This window comes from Mirounga leonina, unplaced genomic scaffold (genome assembly GCF_011800145.1).
Source record: "Mirounga leonina isolate KUSES-001 unplaced genomic scaffold, KU_Mleo_1.0 Mir_170, whole genome shotgun sequence".
Classification (NCBI taxonomy): domain Eukaryota; kingdom Metazoa; phylum Chordata; class Mammalia; order Carnivora; family Phocidae; genus Mirounga; species Mirounga leonina.
In genome coordinates this window covers 22,447,210-22,468,390 of record NW_023270433.1, presented here as the reverse complement: position 1 = coordinate 22,468,390, position 21,181 = coordinate 22,447,210, and the positions used below count along the sequence as shown (strand labels likewise).

The window sequence follows — 21,181 nt, the reverse complement described above, 5'->3', positions numbered from 1 at the left end:
TTTGCCCCTACTGGTCTCTTATTCTTAAATATTGAATAAGTGACCATGGTATGCTTACACACAAGACACTATGATATGGCTTATGTGCTTAACGATGAACATTCATTTAGGAGACATGGCTGAGTGCATCCTACATGTTAGGTCCAGCTGTCCCAGCTGGGGGGACTGGGGAAGGCTTCCCAGAGGAAAGCCCATGGGAGGTCTGGGAAGTCCATCCATTTGTCAGAGGTCCAAAGAAGCAGGTTAAGATGGAGCCCCAGACCGTGAATCTACCCAGAACTTGCTTATGCCTTGGTTCCCAATACTGCCTGCAACCTGCACCTCCTTGCTTCTCTGGAGTTGCCCGCATCTCCGTCCCTTGCCAAAATGATGGTTCTTAGAATAAGCAAAGCCTTCACTGCAGTTTGGGTTGTCAACCAGTGTTGGCTCTGCTAGACTTTTCTTTAATATCAGAACCTGCACATCCTAAGCTAATGCCACCGTAATTTAATTGATTGGCATGCATGGGCTTGCTTGTGGTGCCGTGTCATGAAATTGAGCCATTTCTTATACGTTGGCAACCTGAATGTCATCCATCTGGATCTCATCTCAGTCAAACCAAAGCTGGAGCAGCCTGGTTGAGGTTTTCCCTCTGGAGTCCACAGACTATTCTAGTGAACTGGAGGGAGGGAGGCCTTACCCCAACAGTGGTGAGCCTACCTGTCCTGGATTTTGTCACCTTGCATTTCATTTATTAGCACCTGTGCCCTGATGTTGCATCCTCATGCTCAGATTGCTTTTTATTGGCCTGGGAAGCTGTTTTTCTTTCCACCTAGTTTCTCTTGGAAGTTTAGTCTTACCAAAGTAGACTTTTATGATATAAATATGATCATAGCTTATGTATGTCCACAAAGCTTGATGGGTTGAATTCACACTGGTCCAGTTGTTTGGGATTATTTTCCGGTTTGCTTGCTTGCAAAGAGACTAAGACAACTGATACCTGTGCTGTCCGATATGGTAGTCACAAGGTCCATGAGGATATTAAAATTAATGAAAATCAAATATTCAGTTTCTCAGCCACACTAGCCTTATTCCAGGTGCTCCATAGCCGTGCAGCTTAGTGGCTACCATATTACTGACACGGATACAGAACATTTCCATCAGACGGCACTGATCGGATAACATGTAGAGACCTACTGTGTTATCAAAACACTTAATGCAGAGTCAAGTCTAGTTCAAAAACATGCGCAAACCTGTGATGAGCACTGGGTGTTATATATATAAAGTGATGAGTCACTAAATTCTGCTCCTGAAACCAGCGTGACACTATATGTTAAGTCACTAGAATTTCAATGAAAATGGAAGAAGAAAAAAAGACGTGGAGAACACGTCAGGGAAATTAAATCTTTCTATACTGAAAACTGTGGGTCAAAGAGCAAATGAAATTTGGCTATGAAATGAATGCATATCCAGAACCTCCCACCCTACTTTATTTGCCACGTCTCTTCTACCTCCCGGCCATACCAGACACTATTACTTTCCCTTTCTTGGATGCTGTTGAGAGGGAAAGGACAGAAACGAAAGAAAACAAAACAAAAAACCGGAAAAGCTCGTTGGTTTACGTGGTGAACATCCATGAACTCCGATTCATTTTTTTTCCTTCTTTTTAGGTCCTTCAGGCCACACGGGTTAATCGAAGAAAGAGCGCCCTGGCCTTGCGCTGGGAGGCAGGGATCTATGCCAACCAGGAGGAAGAAGACAATGAATAACAAACTTCCTTCCACCCAGGAAGCTTCTTTGGTGCTTGGGTTACCAAGGAACCAAGAAATCCACACACTGAAGCATTTTAATGGAATATTTATTAAAGTGCGAACAAACTCCGCAATCCTTACGTAGACCAGAAGCTGCAATGACCAACGATGAAAAATCAAGTGAAAAGAACCCACCCATCAAACTCTATAAACACCCAGGAGTCAAAAGAGAAAAGATTTTTTTTTTTTTTTTTTTTTTTGAGACTCAAAGGATCACCTGGATGTGGACCAGTCCTTTGATCCAAAAGGACAAGCAAATCAACATGGTTGCTACAGGCAGAACTGAGACCAGCCTCTCTGGGTGATGAGGACAAACATTGGTAACAGGGCCATTTAGAGCAGTAGAACCCACACTGGTGCAGTCTACAGGGCGTAGGATGCTCCCTGCACCAGCTTCCCACCTTCACTCGTGGCATCCGAGGTGTTGGGATAACTTTGTTTACTCCAGCAGCCATAAAGTGAAATGCAAGTTTCTCTATATTTGCCCGGAAGAGGCAATTAGGATTCCATTTCTCTTACATTTAATTGTTTTTAATGGGGAGCAATTGATGATGGCAATACATAAAATCCACATTTTTAAGACAATGTTTCTTCATGTTGCAAACACAATCTATTCTACAGGAAGGGGTTGAGAAAGAGGGAGAAAGCCAAACCAAATGGATTGTCTTAGCTTTAGGATCTCATCTGCTTATAGTATTGACTAATTTGCTGTTTATGAGAACACATTTTCACAATTATGTTTCTTCATATGAAAACTATATTTAGTGGGCAACAACTATTTTTATGATGGGATGGGGGGAGTATATCCATGTGTAAAATCTGTACACATTCAACAGCTTGGCTCAAGATGGTAGGGGTATTTTTAGAATGGCAATAATTGAAAAAGGGCAAACTCTGCCTTAAGAGGCAGAGGACGGGAAATAAAAAGGTGTTTATGTTTTATATTATAAAGTGGACCTTGGTAGGAAGAATGATAGATTATTTTGGATCGATCAGAAGGGAATCATAAAAGGTCATGAAGGTAGACAGAGAAACAGGGAGGGAGAAAGTAGGAAAATAAGGCAGTAAGAGAGATTATTTTTGCTGAGCAACCAGCGTTTTTCAGGATGATAAAGAGAAAAATACAGAATAGAAATTTAAGCGCAGGCTTGGAATCAGCTACAGATCCTAAAGATGGGGTGTGTGTGTGTGTGTGTGTGTGTGCGCGCGCGTGTGCACGTGCCTTTGTGTGTTTGGGTAAAGTGTGTGTACAAGCATTAAAATTCCAGAATGATCATGGGACAAGGGTGTACAGTTATTTCCTCCAAAGCTATTTGCCAGCGTCAGGAGTGAGAATTTCTTTTTTATGAAAAGGGATATAGAGGCACCAACCTGATACAGTATTTGTAATATTAAATCGACCTAACCTGGTATTTGCATGAGTCACAATTGAAAAGTTTTGAGCAGTTTTGTAATTTGACATTTAGAAAAGTACCATATTTATTCTCATGCTTTGTATTCATAGCTTAGTATACTGTAGAGGATGCCAGGTTTACTCTCTGTCATTTAAAGCAATATGATAAGGGTATTCAATAATTGGGTGCCCCGAATTTCTGGATGAGAAACATTTTAAAATCTGGCCATGAGAAAAAAAACTGACCAGCCTTTTTTTTCCTGTTTGTTTTAAAACTATGTTGTTTTTTTTTAAAGAGCAATAATTAAGCCAGACCTCACTAAAATTCCTCTCTGTTTTTATATTGTTAAGTCATAAGCTCTAATATGTTATTCCGACAAGTAGCAATGTCGCAACAGTGTGTATGTAGATGTTAGGCACGTTATCTTTGCTTCTTTTAATAGGCTAGTGTTGACTTTAGGGGGGAGAGTTTATTCACAGACAAGCAGTGGGCATAACGTACACATGCAACTGTCTGATAACTCACAAGGATCCTTTAAAACTGCCAAGGGAACCTGCCATTTGAAGCCAAACTCTAGAGGTGGGTCGTGGGCACCATCATTGTATGGGGTATTCTCCTGAATATTCTGAAGGGACACTCAACACAATGTGCTAGCCGCTGGGGACACAAAGAAGATCCCTGCTGCAAGGAATTCATTTTCAAGTGGCGGAGGCTGGCATGGAGACAGCCATGCCCAGGAAAATGAGGTCTGTGTTAGGGGGGAAGTCCTGACGGGTAAAATGGGAGGACCCAGGAAGGCCGCCTTGCCTGAGGGTTTCCAGGCTTCCCACGGCAGGCACGGGACCGAAAGCAGCTGGGACGAGACTTCGTGTGTCCCCGGGGCACAGTGGTAGCTAGGATGGCTGGGGAGCAGAGCGATTTTATGAGGGGCACCAAAAATGGAACTGACTCTGCATCTGGTAGTGATACAGACATGAGAGAGACCAACACCATCTTTCCTAAGAGGAAACAGCCCTCAGGACCCACTGGCAGGTTTTTGTTCTGTTTTGAAGGAAGCCATGGACCCACCCACCTTACACCTACATTTGAAAACAGGGGATTTGCAGCTGATTGGGAAGCTTAGGAGGTCACACAATTCATGGAATCGCTTTAGAGGCAGACCAGTTGGCCGTTGACTACAGTCGACTGAACCAGAAGCATGAATCGCATCGCGCAGAGTTCTAGAGCCCACTCCCTTGGTCTGTGCTCCGTGTGTGGATAAGGCAACAAATGCAGAGTTCCCATGACCCCAACCTAGCCTCAAAGCTGCTTAACTATGGCCCCTACATGGCCAACATTTGCTTGTTCCCTCTGCTGCCTTCTGATGACTGCTCCACTCACTTCCGATCCTATTCAAATGTAAATTAACAGTTCGCTTGCAAGAGCCAGATTTTCTCTGCGCTCTTGAGTTTTTTATTCCTTCCGAAAACATTGGGCTTTGTACATAGCACCGTGCTAGGCTCTGGGATCCCAAATGAACCCCTTTAATCTTCTGAAAATGCAATAGACCCCAGGAGGAGGGTCCTTCCTGCCTAATCCATCAAGAGGAAGAGGCTTGTCGGAAAAATGGGCCTCTGATGCTCGTCCCTGCCCCCAAATGGCACGAAAGCTTGTTAATCTCAACTATAACAAATGTTTAGATGCTGTAGATGTTCAAAGCTTTCCTGAAAGCGTTCCTTTCCACAGTGTTTATACATGCTCCCATTCCTCCGGAGCTGATTACTGACATGCCTTGGCTTTCTCATCCAGAAATTATGGAAACAGGGTCTGTCAGTGGTAGGAGGCTGAGCTGTGTTCTACTCGGATGACACAATGCGATTTCCTTGCCTCTTTACACTTCTGCATGCTGCCCACCCTAGACAATGACATATAAGCAGTATATAGATCAGTGTGCACATATACACACAACACAACACACATATAAAGCGTCACAAGAAACACTAAAACAGTGTTGACTCTTGTCTCTGAAGACAAACATTTTTCCAACTAAATAATGGATGTAATTAAACTATGTATTGAAAAAAAAATAGCCTAAGTGTTTAGAGATGGTGAATATATCCAGTTTTAGTGACAGAACCAATTTCCTGAATTTTAAGCATTCAGTGAGTGAGCTGCCAATTTTGATTTTGTGTTGCCCTTTACCCAAAGGACTTTTTTTTTTTTTTTTTTTTTTTTTGGAGGAGGAGGAGGGGGGAAAGCAGCAATACTGTGTTTGAAAATTATACTCTGTATCTGGCTCTCCTGTGTATGTTAACCACTTAAATGTTATTATCCTGCTTCGGTTTTATAGTGATTGTGAGGCATTCAATGCAAGTATACAATTATTTTCTCATTAAAACCCAGTGTGTGCTGTGTTTTTATAAATGATGGCTGCTTGTTTGACTGGGGGTGGAAGCCGGATCTGCCACGCGACGACACGCCGGCGCCCTTGGTCTTGACCTCTGTGTGGCAGTACCTGCATCTTGCACATCTGGAACCGAAAAAGCAATACCAGCTGGTGGGGCACCACTGTGACAGGCTGTCCCAGTGCCTCTTTCTGTGATGCTGTCTCCAGCTGCCTCAGCTAGAGCCTGCAAACCTCTGATGGGACCCCAGAAATGATATGGGTGCCTCTGGATGAGGTAGGTAGACCGCCAAAGTCAAGGGGGTGGCTGGGCAAACAGCAGGACAAACGGTAAAACCCAAGCTTCGCATGTGGCTCTTGGTTCTAGTTTTTATTATTATATTCCCAGCACCTGTATTTGGCTCCCCTCTGAAGAATGGAGACTTTCAGACTTTGAAGGGCATATGAAGATCGCAGGTTCCTCCCCAAGTTTCTTCCTGCCCTCCTATCCCCTCCCTCACAGCCAGCTGTTCCCCGAGTGGCCCCTCGCAAGTACTTGTGCCCCAGACCTTCGGTCTCCTGCTCCTCCCCACCCCCGCCCCACCCACCCCCCTCTCCTTGGGGTCTCTTCCTCCATCTCTCCTGCTGTATGTGACTTCTTCCAATCTTCTGGAGACAACGGAGTTGTGATCAGCTCTGGAGCCTGTGTCCTGGTCTTTGCATCCATCACTACTAATGTCTGGGGGTGCTGGGCAAAGCTAGGGTGTCAAGGTACACAGGAGAGGCACTCAGAATGGGACACAGAGTCTGGGATAGTCCAGGTAGAAGGTATCTTCAGGGATTCTCACTGAGGAGGCTCTTAGCAAAACCAGTGTGAGGCATTAAAACCACTAATGGGTAGATGGCAGGGATGCAGGCTTTTTGCTCTGTAGCCGAGACCTCCCGTCCCTACTACGCCAGGTTCATCTCCCTTGTACTTATCAGTGTCAGACAATCACTGGGGGACACATGAGGCCATGAAGTGACGTCGAAGCATTGCTCATTTTCATTATGGGATGCCTGAGCCACAAGAGTGTGGTGATTATGTCCCTCCCTACACAGAACCCACACAAAGTTCAAAATTGGGCTGCTGGGAACACAGAGAACAAATGGGGAATTCAAAGGGAGACTTTAAAGGGTTTTAAAGGTACAAGAAGACACAAAGGCAAAGAACAGGGCCTCCAAAAATCCCTGGAGATGGCACACTAGCAATTTCAAGATGTTGCCCAAGCATTCAGATGTTTTGTTTTGTTTTTTTTTTCAGAGAAAGAAGAATGTTTGCATAATAAAGATTTTTTTAAAAAAATTCTGCCATGATATAGTATTCTCAGTGTCCGTTAACCCTGATGGGAGAATTATCTGGCTGCTTTGTTCTCAGTTCACAGGTGGTAGGCTCTGAATACCTGGGATGGATGTGCAGGTACCCCAGAAAAATCAAATCACAAATCTCTCTCTCCCTTGTTTGGCTGTTTTCCGCGCACCCATTTAGACCGCATTCTGTCTCTGCAGTGGTCTTCAGCTCATAGGATCGACGTGCCTCTGGGGAGCGCAGCTTCTCCTGCTTGAGCAAGCATCTCTGTCACCTGGAAGGCTCATTAAACACAGATTGGGGCCTCATACCCAGGGCTTCTGATTCAGTAGGTCTAGGGTATGCAGCCTAAGAATTTTCTAACTCGTCTCCTGGAGATGCTGCTGTTGGTCCGGGAACCTCAGTTTGAGAATCACCGACCTGGAGTAAGTGATGAATAGGGTCTGGGCATACCACTTAACGTTTGGAAACTGTGGAATGGATGCATGATTTATAAGCTGCAGATACAGTCACATGTGGTCCTGGGTTGTTTTGAGTATTTGGGGGGGTGGGGTTTTGTGCCTTTGCCCAGCACACCAGCTCAACGCTTTGTGGGTCTTGGTGAACCAGAGCTTCGATTCCATTCAGAGTCTCCAGAGAGGCCCCCCTCGAAGGGGCTGAGCGAATTAAGAAGAAAATGTGAAGAGAGCGTAGTATCTATATATGTTCAGACTCTGATTTCAGGGTAAGATCCAGGGATTCGTTTGACCTTTGGAAGAAGCTTTTATTGTGTGGGATGATAGCAACATCAAGACCCCGTAAGTCTTTTTTGTATTAATGTGGTTGCATAATTTGAGATGAGATACAAAATAAGAGGTAATTCTTATTTGGTCTAACACCGCGCTTCTCAATTCTGACTCCATCTGAATCACCTGGAGAGCTATAAAGTTTGGGTTCAATTGGTCTGGGCTGGCGATTAAAAAGCATCCCAGGAGACTAACCTGCAACAAGCCTTGAGCATCCCTGCCCAGCGCTGGGGCTCTTAATGTGGCTGCACCGTACGTAGGATCCCCAGGTGTTCGCTTTTAAGATACTGGCACTTGGGCCTCACCGCCAGATATTCTGATGTATTTTGTCTTCATTGGGCTCAGACATGGCTATGAACATGGGCATAGCTTAGCAGCTCTCCAGGTGTTTCTAATGTGCAACCAAGGTTGAGAATCGCTAGTCTAGTGGAGAAATGTGTTTGCCTCATGGCCTGACTCTATTCAGAAAGTTTTCGGGGGCAGCCTCGAAATGAGTAAAAGGCCTTGAGGGGCTGAACTGGCCCATCTCACGGGTCCCAGGAGACAGAGGGCAGTGTTGATGGCTGAGGGAGGGGCTTTGCAAAGGGGCTTTGCTACCCATCTGAGAGTCTCAGCTCTCCTCCCTCCAACCCTCCGGCTGACAGCAGGCCCACCTGTTCAAACTCTTGGGGAAACTGAGGAATGTGAAAGCTACAAGGGAGGCATGTTCTAGCCTCTAATGGCTGCTCACTGAGGAAGGGAAATGGACAAAAACCAAAAATGTCACAGGGTTATTTCTGGGAGATGAAGCCATGGTCATTCTGTTTGTCTTTACAAGCGTTTGCTGGTTTCTGTGGTATAAATATTCCTACAACGGCTGATTGCAAGATGCCAATGGTTTAACAACTGGTTCACAAATCCCTGAATATTGAATAATTGGTGGAGATCAGAAAACAGGATAACCTCGAGGTATGGAGCAAAAGCCCCAGAAACAGAGCCATCATTCGCCTGAATGGTTCTTCTGAACCAGTCACAGCAGATAGCAATCAGGGGCTCAGGATCGTGACCGTCTCTTCGGATGTTCGTGATTAGTCCCAGATAGCAAAACCACTCCGCCTAGGACTTGTGCCCCCTCCTGTTGCCAGGGGCCGTGGCAGGGGGAGAGGGAGGAGGGGATGCTGGGAAGACCACATTTGCGACACCAGAGAGCCTGTGTTGCGGACCATGGCCCTGGACATATAGTATTTTCACTGTGAGTGTCAGTGTCTCTCTGACAAACCTCTGGGATCAGACAGGGACCTCGGACTTGGGGCCCGCCACTTTTTCAGCAGAACCTTTGACCATTTGCTTATTCTAGATTGGATTTCTCTTTTTTTTTTTAATTATGTGTGTTAATCACCATACATCACATCATTAGTTTTTGATGTAGTGTTCCATGATTCATTGTTTGCATATAACACCCAGTGCTCCTTTCAGTACGTGCCCTCTTTAATACCCATCACCAGGCTAACCCATCCCCGCCACCCCTCCCCTCTAGAACCCTCAGTTTGTTTCTCAGAGTCCATAGTCTCTCATGGTTCATCTCCCCCTCCGATTTCCCCCCTTCATTCTTCCCCTCCTGCTATCTTTCTCTTCTTCTTTTTTTAACATATAATGTATTATTTGTTTCAGAGGTACAGATCTGAGATTCAACAGTCTTGCACAATTCACAGCGCTTACCAGAGCACATACCCTCCCCAGTGTCTATCACCCAGTCACCCCCTCCCTCCCACCCCACCCCCCACTCCAGCAACCCTCAGTTTGTTTCCTGCGATTAAGAATTCCTCACATCAGTGAGGTGATATGACACATGTCTTTCTCTGATTGACTTATTTTGCTCAGCATAACACCCTCCAGTTCCATCCACGTCGTTGCAAATGGCAAGATCTCATTCCTTTTGATGGCTGATATTATTCCATTGTATATATATATACCACTTCTTCTTTATCCATTCTAGATTGGATTTCTGACTTCTGGAGTTGCTGTGGGGAATGAATAGAAATGGTTGGTACAGATGTGCTCAGAGTATACTTCCTGGAAAGCCCTGGCTTCAGTCAGCAAATACTTATTGAGTGCCAACTATGTGTCAAATGCTGGGGATATAAGAACAATGAAAACAAGGGTTGTTGGGATGGTTTTCACTGGGATTGGGGGAGCTCTTAGCATCGGGAATGTGGGGACAAAGCTGCTGCAAAGTCAGGCACTGTGTCCACACCTGCCTGTTAAATAGGGCCATCCTGTGCTGGTCCTGCACTCTCTTAGCATGCTTTTAATTTTTCCCCTTAGCGTAGGACCCATATAATTATGGTATTCTGGGCAAGAGAGAGAGAGATTCAAGTGAAAAGATGTTTAGAAGAAGCCAGATATATTCCAGAACTCATCAGTGGAGGGTCATACGGTGCTAGGAACCTGCCAGGGGACACGGAGGAAGGAACTTCCCTGGATGAACAGGAGGGCTGCAGGATCGCGTCATTGGTAACAGGAAGGGTGGATGGAGTCTCTCACTTTTTGTTTTGGCCTTTACCTGCAAGCATGAAATGTGGCCACTAGGTGGCGATAGTCTCTAGGGTGAAAGCCGCTTCCCCAGCCACGAGCCTTCCCGGGGGAGTCGGGACATTTCCCACTCTTAGCACAGCCCAGGAATCTTTTGAGATCGTACATATAGCTACACCAAAAACACCAAAATGGAAACCACCGCGTGTGCAATCCTATGTGGAGGTCAAATGTGGCCCTTTCCTTAGACTTCCATTTCAGTGGAAAACTGACCGTCGCCCCCAGAGGGCAGCAGACATCTATCGCCCTTGCACTGGCCCGCGATGCACCAGGCCTTGTGCTGAGCGCTTTGGGTGGGTTATTTCACTCCATTCTTATGATACTCCTTTGAGGGACATCCTAGTAGTATCGTCTCCACTTTACAAATGAGGAGACTCACACTCAGGGAGTTTGAATAACTCGGTACCCGTGACAAGACCTGGGGTGCAAGGAGGTTCAAATCCAGGCTGTCTGGGCCAGAGCCTATGAGCCTCCCTCCCAAACTGTCCTTCTCATTGACCTGATTCAGTAGCAGACACACCTCCCGTCTTGGTCCTGGGCCAGCTCCGCTTTCTCTCAGACCAGTAGAGCCTGCCTTTAGCACAGACCAGCGCCAAGAGGGAGATGGTGCTCCTGGGGAGCTGGAAATTGGGTGTGTACATCCACGTCGGGGCTATGGGTGGGGAAATTGACAGTCTGCTTAAAAGCTGCCACTGTTGCGAAGAACCACTACATGCTGAAATTCTGGTTTTTTCCAACAAGGCATGTGGTTTGCCCTCCTAATTATCACAAGTGCCTACTGAGCCATGCAAAGGTTCTGGTGGGCCATAGAAATGATCTCCAGCTCTCTCGCCTACAGCATGTGTTCCTTGGCCCCTGCTGTTCACATGTACACGTACACACACACACACACACACACACATTTTACAGGATCACTCCATTTCTAGATGTCTGCTTCTGGACTGGGCAGGGTAAAGCTAGACTGCCAACAAAGAGACCCAATAATTAATTCAGTGTCTGAAAGAACACAGTTGATTTCTCTCTCACATTACAGTCCAAGGGGGAGCATTCAAGTCCTGAGGGCAGATTTATTTAAGTTGGCATCTTTTTCATCCTGTTCCTTCATCAGCCCCAGGACCTGTGGTCATGGGCATGGTCCAGCTTTAGGAAACGAAAGATGCAGGCAAGCCATTTACTGAAAACATAGGTGTGCCCATTCCCTGGATCCTCAGGGGCCCCGGCTTCCCTGCATTGAGACAGACAATAGACTGGCTTCTAGAGATTAGGAAACTATTTCTAGAATTTCCATTGCTACCATGGAAGCTGGCAAGGGTACAACCCAAATGCAGCCTAAAGGCATAAGCTGGTAAAAAATGTGACTAGGGTTGTGTATCCTCTCCCAGTCCACAGTCCACATCTAGTTTATCCTTTTCCAGAGTTATAACAGCACAACCTATAAGAAGATGAATAGTTACAAGAACAGATAAGAGGAACAGAGAACTAGAAAGCCCTCTGGACTGATCAGGATCTCCCTTGTCTTTTAACACAACGAATAATGCTTGCCTCCTTGTGTAACAGAGATACCACTGTGGAGCCCATGGGGTTTTGACCATTTAAGGCCGGCCACGTAGCTGCACTGTGCTTTGAGGACCAGCTCACTGTAAGGAGACGCCCACCACAAGTAGACTTGAGGTTCCTAGTGCTCAGGCTCTTTGCACATACACTGGTGGTGATGTGGGACCTGGGTGACTCAGCAAGGGGAAGACCAGGAAGACTGTCCCCGAGAGTACCAGACCCCTTCCGATGTGTGTCTCCTGCATTGCACCCTTGCCCTGGGACAAGGCTATCTGAGCATAAAACGGTGGAATCTTGTGAGTCCTTTCAGCAGCAGAACATTTGAAGTAATGAATGTGTAATTAACACACATTCTCTTTCGATGCGCCTTCTTAGTCCATTCTTAATGTCACCTAAGCCATCTGCTTGCTCGGTGCACTTGGTCCTCGGCAATCAGTCTGGTGACCTGGAAAGGGAAAGGCTCATGACAGGGGCAATAATGAGGGCTCTCGGTTGTAACTCTCTGGGCTCCATAAATATGACCAAAGAGAATGCAGGTGCTCTGCCCGGCCTGTGTGTGAGACATAAAAGCATGAAGCACAAAGGGTCTCCCACAGGGAATCAATCACCTGCAGGGAAGAGAAAGGGGACACCATAGAGCAGCTCTCCCAGGAGGAAGGCAGCTGTGAAAGGAGATGGGCACCAGGGCAGAGCCATGTGGATAAGACAGGATGCAGTCAGAGATGGCAAGAGGGAACAAGAGGGTTGGCTGGGTAAGCATACTTGACTTGAAAGAAATGGCAATTTATTGAGGTGAAATTCACATAACACAAAATTAATCATTTTAAAAGTGAACAAGTCAGGACACTTAGTCCATTCTCAATGTTGCACTATTTCACCATCTCTATCTAGTTCCAAAACATTTTCGTCATCCCCAACAGAAGCCCCGTCACTCCTCAGTCCCCCTCGCCCAGCCCCTGGCAACCACTCATCTACTTGCTGTCTCTATGGATTTGCCTATTCTGGACATTTGGTGTAGATGAAATCATACGATATGTGACCTTTTGTATCTGGCTTCTTTCACTTAGCATAATGGTTTCAGGGTTTGTCCAGGTTATAGCATGTGTCAGAACTTCTTGCCCTTTTGAGGCTGAGTGGTATTGTCATGGTGTGGACAGACCACATTCTGTCTATCCATCCACCCGCTGGTAGCCAGTTGAGCTGTTCCCACCTTTAGGCTCCTGTGAACAGGCACAGACATGTACTTACTTGAGTCCCCGCTTTTGGTTCTTTGGGGCACATACCTAGGAGTGGGACTGAGGAGTCATTTGAAAATCCGGTTTAATTCCATCCATAACTTTCAACCACGCCCGTGTCAGGAGTTGGGGATTAACAGAGGGTTGTTGGAGAGAAAACTGAGTGAGTTCAGAGTCCCACCCCCGCAGAGGGGGCCGGGGTGCCGTCCTCTCCTCAAGCTGAAAGGGATTTAAGGGGCCCTCAAGCAGCTTGGTATACGTTCTCTGAAAATTGGGGAAATGGGGGAATTGGCAGGTGGACACACGTGAGCCCTACGAAAGGCTCCAGGTTGTAGCTGCCGGCTTCGTAACAATGTAGCTGAGCTAGCTGGCTGTGGGCATTAGACCACCTCCTCGCTAGAATCTGTGGGCACGAAGCACGGTGCGGGTGTCCGGTGGAGCAGAGATGGGCCTCTCATGGAAGAGGTGTGAGGTTTCCTTAGATCCTGTGCATACGGCTGCCCAGAGAGGGGCGGGAAGAGCTGCAGAGAGAAGCTGGAGGTTCACCCTTGCACATAGAAGAGGACAAGTTCCAAGCAGCCAGTTGGAGCAGGGGTGCATCCTCCCTCCCCTGTCAAAGGAAGATCCCAGCAAGGAGAGGGTGGGTCTCCCAAACAAGAAAGAGAACGTGTTGGCTTTAATTCCTTCCCTGCCCACCTCATGGTGATATTAGTCAAGTAAGGTCTTACCTCACCTCCCTCCCTCCCAGCCACTACCCACTCCCAGCCCTCTCCAAGGCACTTAGGACCAGAACCAGAAGCTCCAGGCAGGTGAGCACCAACCAAGCTTCCCACCCTCCCACTGTGGACAGAGATGCAGAGGAAGAAGTTTTCCTTTGAATGAAAGCAGAAATCTTTTACCTTTTAAAATTACACCAGACAGAATGCATTAAGTTCCGAACTGAAACAGTGTTTCCTGACTTAGTGGCCAGAGCACTTCCCATTTCTGTGAGTGATCAGAAATGCGACAGGCCCAGCCATAAACTTCATCCACGACCATGCATTTTGTTTTTAATAAAACCAAATAACGTGTTTAAAATGCAAGGGAGCAGTATAGACCCGAGCTGTTAGGTAAGGTTTGGTGTTGGCATTTTAATTCTTCGGGCTTCTGGTCATTGTTACCATAGTATGACTTCGCTGGAGTAGGGTGTGGTGTTAAGAATTGGGATGGCCAAAATTTTTCAGGTCCACTGAGTTGAGTACTGCTTAAAAAGTGAACTTCCGACTTAGTCTTCCCCTTCCTCTGACTCCGTTTCTGTGTGCACCACCGCTCGTGATTTATGATTTAGATTTATGATTATAGCCCATGAGTGGTGCCTGTTCAATGTGGTTGAGCTTTACTTACCCTCCGGAAGAACAAAGCATGTGACATTCCTGTGTCTCTGTCTCTTTTGTCGCCGCGCAGAGCCTGGTAGGCAGAAGCCGCTCAGTACCTGGAAAAGGTGCATTCTCTCTCCATAAGCAGACGGTTCACTTGCTAACCCACAACAGCCTGGACTCAGCAAGCAAGCACACTCGGGCTACTCAGCCACAGGCAAGAGGCCAACTGGAACAAAGGGGAGGGGGCTCTGTTCCCTTTCTATGGGGCTTCCAGGGGTGACTTTTCGTCCCTGTTCAGCAAAGGCTACCAGGACTGCCTTTCTTTGGACCAGAATAGGAAAATGGGACCAAAGTCAGTAAGCAATGCTTCTTACGTGTCACAGTGGTTCAGTCTCTCCAAAACCAGTAAGCAATTCTCCAACGTCTCTATGCAAGTGCTTGGAACACTGACAGGATCTTTTTTTGCTTAAATCTGGAAGAGGAAATCTACCAAATGTGACTCATGCATACCAATCACACATGAAGGCAGGAGACAGCCTGTACCATGACCCATGAGACGGCATCAGAATCACCTAGAGGACTTGCTAGGACACACTGTGGGGCCTCACGCCCAGAGTTTCTGGGTCAGCAGGTCCAGGTGGGGCCAGATGATTCTCCTTTCTGACCTGTGCCCAGTAAAGATAATGCTGCTGGTCTACGGACCATGGAGCTAGGTGCTCTGCTGGGGTACCACTGGTAACCCCAATCGCTCCAAAGTTAATCACTCTGAAATTTTTAAAGTGTCTATATAACACTCTGAAAATAACTCTTTGCCCACACTCCTCATCCCCAGAGAAATACCACAGAGAGTGGTCTCAGGAGCATTTTTACCAAACTGCTCTAGGCCCTTGCCCAGAAGTGTTCTTCATCGTAATCATGGAGTTCATCCTCGTCTGTGGATGGCTTCTAGTTCATCTCAAGAAGAACCCTGAAATTACAGAACCCTGCGGTCAGAAGTGACCAATATGTTTCTGGTTCCATGTATAGAGAAGGGCACACAGGTGGGCCCTCGAGGCAGTCCAAAGTGTTCTCTCCCCACATAACTCTACCCTAGCACAGAATACAGTTGGGTCTGCATATCGGTAAGACGATCAATGATCCTTCTGGTCGACTTTCTTTTTCAGAGAGCCCCAGATGCGGAGGTAGATCTTCCCACCCACAAAGCTAGCATGGTACAATAGGCATGGGCTACAGAACAGCCCCCCATCCCTGCTCCCCCATAGAACAGTCCCCCTTCCCTGCTCCTCCTCCTTAGGAAGTCAAGTAGAAGAAGTGTGAGACCCAAAGGAGAAGGGACATGAAAATTCAAATGCTGTGCTTGGTCTCACAGAGGAGCCTCTGTCCCTTGAGTAACTTTGAGCCTCTGGTTTGCAATCCATGTGGTCCTAAGGTAGTGGGTCTGAATGCTGACCACACATTAGAACCACCAGGGGGAGCTTTCAAAAAGTGCCCCTGCTCAAAACCAGCTTGTCTAGACAGACATCTGTAAAAAAAAAAAAAAAAAAAAAGGAGGGGTGAGAATTTAACAAAGGGAAATGAAAACAAAGGACATGTACAAAGCACAATACTAGCTTTATTCATGATGGCAAGAAATGGAAACAGGACAATGGGAAAATATGGTTGGTTACTGGGAAGAGGCTGAAGGGAATTTCTAGAATGCTGGAAACGTTTATCTTGATCTATGCTGAGTGGTGTGTATGTGTGTGTGTGTATCTATCTGTGAACATAGGTGTGTGTGTGTATGTCTTTAAGATATACACTAAAGATTAGCTTACTGTCCACATCATATATGTTTTATGCCTTGATTAAAAAGTAAAATATAGAATATCAATGCTCTGGCCCTAGTCCAGAGATTGTAATTTAGTTAGATATTCTCCACGTCCCCTGATGATTCCCTTGTGCAGTCAGGGTTGGAAAGCACTGTCTTCAAGAACAGGGCCAACCCAGGTACGTGCCTAAGGTTGGAGGGGCAAAAGTGGGCCCCCAGCTCACGTATGGGCCAACTCACCAGGGTTTACCACAGCGAGCACTTGTTTTGAGTATCCTTTGCACACACACCCTTTGGGGACTGGTGGTGGTCCTTGGCTGGCCAGGGGTCTTCCCATCGATTTTGTCAGCATGTGGTAGAGCTCAGCAGAGAGGAGCTTGGGATCTGGGGACGGTCTCCCCTGGTCCTAGGGTTGTGAGTATGGCCACATGTGCTGTGGGCAGAACCTTAAAAGGAGAGAGCAAGGGTCTAGTATTGGGGGAGAATCTGGCAAGTGGAACCTGAGACTGGCAGGGGCAGGTATCCACGGCTCGGGTGGGGATGGGGACGGGCTCTCTCAGAACCCTCCAACCAAGAGAGCACCGCTCTTCTTGTGAAGGGGAACAGCTCCCGCATTGGGACAATACTTGCTGACCCAGCTCTCACATTGATTCTGAGGGCCAGCTTGGGCTTAAAAACACTTGAAGTTTGGGTTGGCAGAAAGTACCCCCAGCACCTTTTCCCTTCCTTCTTCCATTTCTTGGCCAAGGCTGAAAGGTTGGCATGCTGCCCAGCTTTGGTTATGATCCTGGAATTGGGGAATTCAGGGGGTGGATTAAAACAGCCAGGTGGTAGATTCATCAATGAACAAAGGGGAGATCAAAGGATTAAAAATACATAGTGGGTGTATTGTCTTCCTGGACAGAAGTGAAGGGGAAATCTTCATGTAACTGCCACAGACCCAGAGCCAAGGAATAAAATTAAAATGAAATGTTCAATCCCTTGAATACTGTTTCTAGGAATCATATTGCTCATTAGCTGTGGAAGAAATGTAATCACAGCAGTAAGGAAAAAAATCAACTTCAGTAATTTATGTGCAGATGGAAAATGTTGATGGTGGGTCAGTTGGGTCTTTCTAAACAATAAGGAGGAGACCTAAAGGAATGTTCATGCAAAGTAGGGATAACCAATGCCTGGAAGGCTGGGGCAGGGTTAGGTGTTAAGAAGCAGAGTATTTAGAAAAAGTCATAGGGTTCTCTCTGGCCTTCAGATAGAAGTACCAATTTCACCACTGACAGTTTTCAAGTCAAAAATATTTTGAAAGGATTTCCTAGCTATGATATAGAAATAAATGAAGGGAAGGAATCAGAAGGAAGCAGTCTAACATAGTAGTGTTAAAAGATAAACTGAGGCATAGTAAACATTTAGAGTTTATTTGAGCAAAAATCGATTCAGACCAGTTAGCCCCAAACTAAAGGTGGTTAGGGGTGCCCCACCAACAGGAGGAGCTCAGGGAGAGACTTTGGTACAGCAGACAGGGAAGCAAAGTGAGGAAATTATTGATTGGCAATAGCCCAACGCCTAGTTGGTTGTGTGTGACTGGTTGTCCTTAGGTTTCAGTTTTGTAACCTGAGGCATTACGGGTGGATTTGGTTTGCTTCTCTTACAAAGGGGGTGGCAGGGCATACACGTGCAAAGATAGCTCCTGCCTATGTGCACAGGCCCCAGCGGGGCCAGCAGAGAGTAGATGAGACTGGGACACCTGGTAAAGAGAGGTGGACCTCTGATGCAGAGGGGGTGGGAGGGCTGGAGCTAGGGGAGGGAGTCCCTCATCTGCAGGAGCCTGTGGGGCCCCCACCTGTCCACACCAAGCCTACAGACCATGAGCTAGGTCACCGTAGACAGCCAAGGGAAGAGAGACCCAAAAGACAACACAGCCAATCACATAAAGAGCCTTCTGTGCTCTCTGTGCCTTCCACCCTGATGCCGAATGGCTGTACCCTCATAATGAGAGAGGGCTGTATGAACAAGGAGACCATGCCCCCCAACGCTGGCCTTAAAGGTATGTGCTCCCCGGCTGTGCTGGGACAGGGAGGGAGGTTGGTGGGGTCTAACTTGAGTGAGAGGTAAGACCTGGGATGAAAAGTTAGGGAATCAGTTAGGCTGAGGTGGCATGAGGGGAGGCTGCCTCCTAGTGGGGATGTAACAGAATTGCCAGCGAATGCCAAGGACCCTCCTGTCCTGGCTCCTGCCCCCAGGAGCTATTGTCCCCTCATGTCTAACTCAGCCAGGGTCATGTCTCCCAATGGCAATGCTGAGACTGGAGCCTGGAAGACTGAAGCCTGTCACCAGCAGCCACATCGGGGTGTCCTCTCTGTGGTTGGAAGGCTAGGAGGCCCGATGCGGGACTCACAGTGTGAGCTGGTTGGTCTCTAGTTCCCGAGAACCTTCCTCTGCTAGCACCGTGGAGAAGAGGTTAGCTCCAGTCCTGCCCAGCACAGGAGAGAGGTTGTCAGAGCTGTGGGTGGTGTGACAGCCCAGACTAAGCTGAACCCTTTGCCCGAGGAGGTGTGCCAGCCCATGTGGTTGGTAGATGCATGAGTGTGATTGAGCAACTGAGGGATGGTTCTGGTCCAACGCTCTTGGCAGAAGCAGCCTTGTGGGAAGAGGAAGGATTCCAAACCAGCCCTGCTCTTGCCCTCCCTCCCTTCAAGTTCTCTGAGGGGAACACCTGATCCTCAGACCCACCCCCAGCATGAGAACAGCTCAGTCCCAGGGAAGGTCAGGCTTCTGGGGGCAAAGGTGTCTTCCTGTCAGGTCAGCCTCGATGGCAGGCAGGCAGTTGGCTCTGACCTGAACTTGCTGACACTGACCTGGCCTGTTCTTGGCTGAAAAGTTTTTCCACTCGGGCATTGCCTCTTGGACTCTGGCCTTTTATTATTATTACTGTTGTTGTCGTTGTTATTTTTATTTATTTATTTGAGCGCAGGGGAGGGGCAGAGGGAGAGGGAGAGAGAGAGAATCTTAAGCAGACTCCCCGCTGACCATAGAGCCAAACCCAGGACTCAATCTCACGACACTGAGATCATGACCTGAGCTGAATCAAGAGTCGGGCGCTTAACTGACTGAGCCACCCAGGCGCCCCAGACTCTGGCCTTTTAAACCCATCCTCAAGAAAAAGCAACTTCAGACTGAGGAATGTGGATCTAGAAAAGGGATTTGTGGAAGGCTAGTCAGGGCAGTGACCTGGGCCACATCTTGCCTCTCAAGGTCTGTGACTCCCCAGCACCCTGGCTCTCCTTTTCTCCCCAGTCAGGGTCCTGCTCTTCAGTGTCCTTCACTGCCCCTCCCCCTCTTCCCCACCTCTCCTAAAGGATTGGAAAAGTCCTTAGAGATTTTTCAAGTAAGGAAATTACGCATTTTCAGGACTCATTCTGGACCCTGCCTTCTTTCTATACTCTGTATAGGTCAGCTGGTGTGCCCTCGTCCTGTTCAGTACCTCCACGCACTCATGCCACTTAAATTCATGTCCAGCCCAGACCTATGGTCTCATTTATCCACTGGCCCATTCGATATCTTCATTTGTGTGTCTCACGAACATCTCAAACTCAGGATCCCTCAAACTGAACTTCTAATCTTCCTTCAGTAAATCCTAATGACTCTAGCTCCAAGATACATATCCAGTGTATCCACTTTTTCCCCATCTCTTCGGCTCCTACTCTTGCTTGACCAGCATCTTTCCCACTGAACTTGCCTTGGCCATTTTTTCCCTGGTGTTGCCTCTTAATGTGTCTCAACTCATTCTCCAAAGAACAACCAGAGTAATCTGGTTAAACTGCACATTAAATCATTTTGGTCTCGTGTGTAAATCTCTTGATGGCTACTTACTGTGTTCAGAATGAAATCGAATGCTGTGCTATAACCCGGCCCCCAACAGCCACATCGGGGTGTCCTCTCTGTGGTTGGAAGGCTATCTGCCCCTGCTAGCCATTAGTGCCGCTCCCCTGTGCCTTCCATTTCTTCTCTCCTTCCAGGCACACGGGATGACTGCACACCCTTGAAGTGAAGACAGGACCACAAGACTTGCTTTGGGCAATGAAACGTAAGTAGAAGTGATTCGAAAGCCAGAGTGCGTGACTGTTAGCGCACTTTCTTCTCCTGCTACAGTGATTAGGGAAACCAGTGTTGATACGTGGGTGCCACGAGACGGAAGCAGCCTGAGATCCTGGCAGTACATGCAGAAGAGCTGCCCTGGGAAGTCCGCCAAAATCCACGTGGACTTTTCATGAGTGAAGAAAAGCTCCTGTTGCGAGCTTGGAGGGTCTGTTTCTGCAGCAAAACATAGCCCATCCTGACTGATACGTTGTAGAAAGAGGGGTTATTTGTGGCAGTCCTCTTTACAACAAAGCAAAGGACAAAGGGTTTTCAGAAAATGTCCTTGTTTTTCATTAGACTAGAAAAAAATTAACAATGGCTCTCACTGATTATTCACAGAAGGAATTGCAACAAATCCCCAAATTGGAGTGGATTTCTGGGTGATCCAAGAAGCAGGCACATATGTATTTTTGCCAGGTAATGACACACCTAGTTAACCACTCTGGGTGTAGACGGGCAAAACTGGATCACCATTGGGGAAAAAAGAGGAAAATACAAGTGAAACTCTACAGAGAGATTGTCTGATGTGAGGGAAAGGCACCTTCGGTGTGTTTAAATATCATTTAAAGGTTAAACATTAACCAGGAAAGACCTACTTTCTTCCCATCACCCAGGCAGTAACACCTGCTTCACTTTGTCTTAAGTTTAACATATCCCAGGAAGGATCTGAATGCTTCAAATTTGGCTGAAAAGGAAGGAGTTTGTGGGAGATACATATTTTCCAAGCAGGAGTATTTCCTTGTCTCCTGCTCAGGCTCCTCTTAACCATATATCTTCAATGACCGGCAGTGTTTAATAAGAACTTAATTAGGAGAGAGTGAGAGAAAGGGAGGGAGGGTGAGA

The 21,181-nt window shown here is 47.1% G+C and overlaps 1 protein-coding gene across 12 annotated transcripts in view; it reads left to right on the top strand.

The window, feature by feature from the left end:
- Positions 1-21,118, top strand: part of PALM2AKAP2 (PALM2 and AKAP2 fusion) — a 346,978-nt gene extending 325,860 nt beyond the window's left edge. For 11 of the 12 annotated variants that reach the window (XM_035016101.1, XM_035016107.1, XM_035016103.1 and 8 more), the window contains one exon: positions 1,650-5,587. In XM_035016101.1, the coding sequence (XP_034871992.1) occupies positions 1,650-1,748 (99 nt within the window). In that variant the 3' untranslated portion in view covers positions 1,749-5,587. Of the gene's footprint in view, positions 1-1,649; positions 5,588-20,217 lie in introns of those variants that run through there. The other variant, XM_035016104.1, reaches the window with a different exon arrangement.
- Positions 21,119-21,181: the final 63 nt, after the last annotated feature.